The 3,562-nt window shown below is 44.5% G+C and overlaps 1 protein-coding gene across 1 annotated transcript; it reads left to right on the top strand.

Moving 5' to 3' along the window:
* Nucleotides 1–797: 797 nt before the first annotated feature.
* On the top strand, nt 798–2,010 carry LOC6901752 (thioredoxin domain-containing protein 9-like). Its single transcript, XM_002134385.3, has 2 exons — nt 798–1,103; nt 1,176–2,010. Exons 1-2 carry the CDS (start codon nt 927–929, stop codon nt 1,647–1,649), a joined length of 651 nt encoding a protein of 216 aa, XP_002134421.1. The 5' UTR covers nt 798–926; the 3' UTR covers nt 1,650–2,010.
* The last annotated feature ends 1,552 nt before the right edge of the window (nt 2,011–3,562 follow it).

Here is a 3,562-nt window from a genome sequence, read left to right as displayed (position 1 = left end):
CTGCCTCATATTTACCATATATATTTAGTTGTAGAGAATGGCAGCAGAGACCGCTAAAAAAGCTTCCATGGATCACATTATTCCTTCACATATCATATCCTAACATGTTGTAAGCCAAACCGCATCTTCTAGCGAATATACTTCCAACCAGATATTACCTCCGAATGGACAGATAGGACAGCGACGAGCAGGACTCGCTTGGGCGGCCTATTCATCTGTATGGGTGTGCACTCGCGAGTATTTATGTGTGTGATATGAAAAAGTCGCTTTTAAAGACATCTGCGTGTTTTTCCCTATCCAATATGTGTACTGAACCGGCGTTCCTTTTGCTCTACTTCGGACTCCCTGTACCCCCTATACGGGCACTGGTACCGGTGTTATATACGTGTATCCCTTCAGTCGGTGTCGCCAACCACAGTCGTTATTTGAATTCATTTAATTTGCACCTTGTTGGGCAATTTTTATTTGTTTTCATTTGTTTTTTTTTGGTAATTTTATATACGAATTTCATTGGGCGACGATATGCCGGCTAGCAACATCTGTTCCTTGGTGATCTGTTCATTGATGAGGCGGCTTAAGGTAGGGGTAGTACCTGCATTATCGTGCTGGTTGGTAGATAAAGAATTAAGAGGTAAAAGACGAATACGGAAATGTACATATGTTCCCATAGAAGAGCACTCCTGAATTAGAAATCGGCAGCATTATCATTTCTTTTAACTTCATAAATTTCTGTATAGCTTTTCGGTATACCATAAACTGTCTTTTGTTTCTATCAAGTATTCGTTCATTATTAGGTCGTAACAGTTTCATGTGTATTGAGTCGAAAACCCTACGCTTGTATCATCTTTAAATCATTAAAATCTGATTTCTGAATTACGAATTTCGAAAGTTTTTCCTATCTGGACGGCTAGATACACCATACAGCCATGGACAAATCATTGGAAAATCAATTGGTCAATGCGGCCAAGACGGTTGAGCAGCAGCTAGACGAGCAGATAGTCCGCTTGGATAACCTGGACTCTGACGACCTGAAGGCGTTGCGCGAGCAGCGCCTGCGTGAATTGAAGGACCTGAACAGCAAGAAACAGGAGTGGCTCAAAAATGTGAGTGGCTCATGCCGCGCTGGCACGGCACCGGTGGAGCTAACCGATCCGATTGTTCGCCTCTTTCCACAGGGCCACGGCGTCTACACGGAGCTGGCTGGCGAGAAGGAGTTCTTTGAAGTGTCCAAAAATTCATCAAATTTCGTGTGCCACTTCTACAGAGACAGCACCGTGCGCTGCCGCATTGTGGACATGCACTTGAAGATCCTGGCCGCTAAGCACGTGGAGGCCAAGTTCTGCAAGATAAACGCCGAGAAGTCCTCATACCTGACGCAGCGCCTGCGCATCATGGTGATACCCACGATTGCACTCGTGAGGGACAGCAAGACGAAGGACTATGTTGTCGGATTTTCCGACCTGGGCAACTGCGACGATTTCTCCACCGAGATCCTCGAGTGGCGCATAGCCCGCTCCGGGGTCATCGAGTACAGTGGCGATCTGATGCAGCCGCCCGATGTTAAACGCAAGCCGCGCAGCAGTCAGCCTCAAAAGACAATACGTGGAGGCAACGGTTCCGATGACGATGACATTGATCTGGATGACTAAATGCAGCCATCCATTCCGTACACACCCACACACAAAAATCCACACTCCAAGCACCAAACGAAACATATCGGATGATACAAATCAAAACCTTACACGTCTTTAGACCTATATATGTTTAATACTATGCTTTCGAACATTCTTCTGCTGCTGCCCCATCTGCTGCCCCACCTGCTGTCCCACCTGCTGCCCCATCTGCTGCCCCACCTGCTGCCCACTCTCATCACCACCCCACACTCTACACATATCGTCTCCACCGACCACTCGACAGTCCACTCTTTGGGTTTATAAGTGCCTTAATCTTAACTATATCCTGTGAAATGATGTTAATAAAGCCTAAGCTATTATGCACTATATACGCACGGTCTGGAATACCCTTTAACTTTATTCTAGCAATCATTACTCGAAGAGTTTAGGGATATATAAGACATGTGGGAGACATGTGGATGTGGATACAAATCTCACGTCACGCGATTAATGATTGATGTTTGTACCTTCCTACCACTAGCCACCAGTTTTAAATCGAGATTTCAGTATTTGTCTATGAACAATATTGAAATATTGAATATTTCGCTCATTCGAAAGTGCTGATTGGTGCTTTGGACAAAGAATGTCCCCATTGTCATGTGCCTAAAGTTATTGTGCATCAGGAAAAGTGCAACTACCAGAAACTTAGACACCACCAAAACCATTGAACATTATACTCATTAGTTATATAAATCAAAGCTTACATATGCACTGGCCGAGCAGTGGGTATAAAAGTAGAGCCGCGTTCCTTGCCGCTGGTCACAACGTTCTCACTCGTTAATATTTGTATCATGTGATCTGTGGAAGAAACCCAAATATTTTGCACGCTGGGAAGTCTACCTTTGGGCACAATCTATTTGTTGTACAACTCAAGATAAATGGTGAATTTAAAAAGATAAAAGATTAATTTACCTTTTCCATAAATCGCACAGTTCCATATAGTCCCATATTTATCATTCGTTATGTAGCTTTCATTCTTTCTGTATATATCTCTTTTTTGGTATATATCTTTCATTATAGATACAAATATACATTTCTTTATGTATTATATCTACTTTTCTGCCAACCATAGCTTGTCCCTCCCCATGATTACCCTTCTCACACTCTCCACAATAATCCCAAAATCGAATCCAAATCAAATTTGAGTAAAAGTCACCAAATAGACACAGTCCTCGCACCCCCTCAGACCCCCCCAAAAAAAAACTCACACAAACAGACTCTTCTTTCTCAAATAGAAAAAGTATACCAAACTGGACCCAGACCCCCAGACATCCACATCCACATCCACCAAGTGAAAATAAGTATAGAAAAGTTTGCATAAATGTCCACAAACATGTGGCCCAGTCCCAGTTCCAGTTGCCTCCATTTTAGAGCTGCTCCATCGAACACCCCCCAGCAACTCTTTTATTTTCTTGCCGCCTTTGAGGGGGGGCCGTGAGGGTGTGGGTGGGCGCCTCCTTTATTCACGTTTCTTCTGCTCCACTCATTGGCATCGTTGGCGACTTTATAAAAATGTTTGCCCTTTCGGTTGGTTTGTTTGCCTACGCGGCGATTTGTTTTTCTGTCCGTCCGTCCGTCCGTCCGTCTGTTTGTTTGTTTGTTTGTTTGTCTGTTTGCTCGACTACGTTTTGTGTCGTAAATTTAATGGGTAGCAACAACAACAAAGGAGATATCGAAAAGGAATCGAAACGAATTGAATGGCAAACGGGAGCCATGCATAAAAAATTGCCAAAGCCAAGAGGATGAGGCCCAGGGACACTGCCAGCCAAGGGTTAACTTCGATTAGCCCGAAATGTTGTCATGGCCTGTGGTCGCACATATGTGCCACCCGCCCGGGGCGGAGAGGGGTACATGTGGCATATGGGGGGTGGTGGCCTTTTGGGGGCGGG

The sequence above is a fragment of the Drosophila pseudoobscura genome, chromosome X (genome assembly GCF_009870125.1).
Source record: "Drosophila pseudoobscura strain MV-25-SWS-2005 chromosome X, UCI_Dpse_MV25, whole genome shotgun sequence".
Taxonomy (NCBI): Eukaryota; Metazoa; Arthropoda; class Insecta; order Diptera; family Drosophilidae; genus Drosophila; species Drosophila pseudoobscura.
Note: the sequence above shows the minus strand (reverse complement) of the source record. Positions and strands in the feature narration are given on the sequence as shown.

Bases quoted from the DNA above. Each gene is read 5' to 3' on its own strand.
- LOC6901752 (XM_002134385.3), top strand. From the start codon at position 927: ATGGACAAATCATTGGAAAATCAATTGGTCAATGCGGCCAAGACGGTT. The intron at 1,104-1,175 runs GTGAGTGGCTCA...CTCTTTCCACAG, and splicing joins AACAGGAGTGGCTCAAAAAT to GGCCACGGCGTCTACACGGA.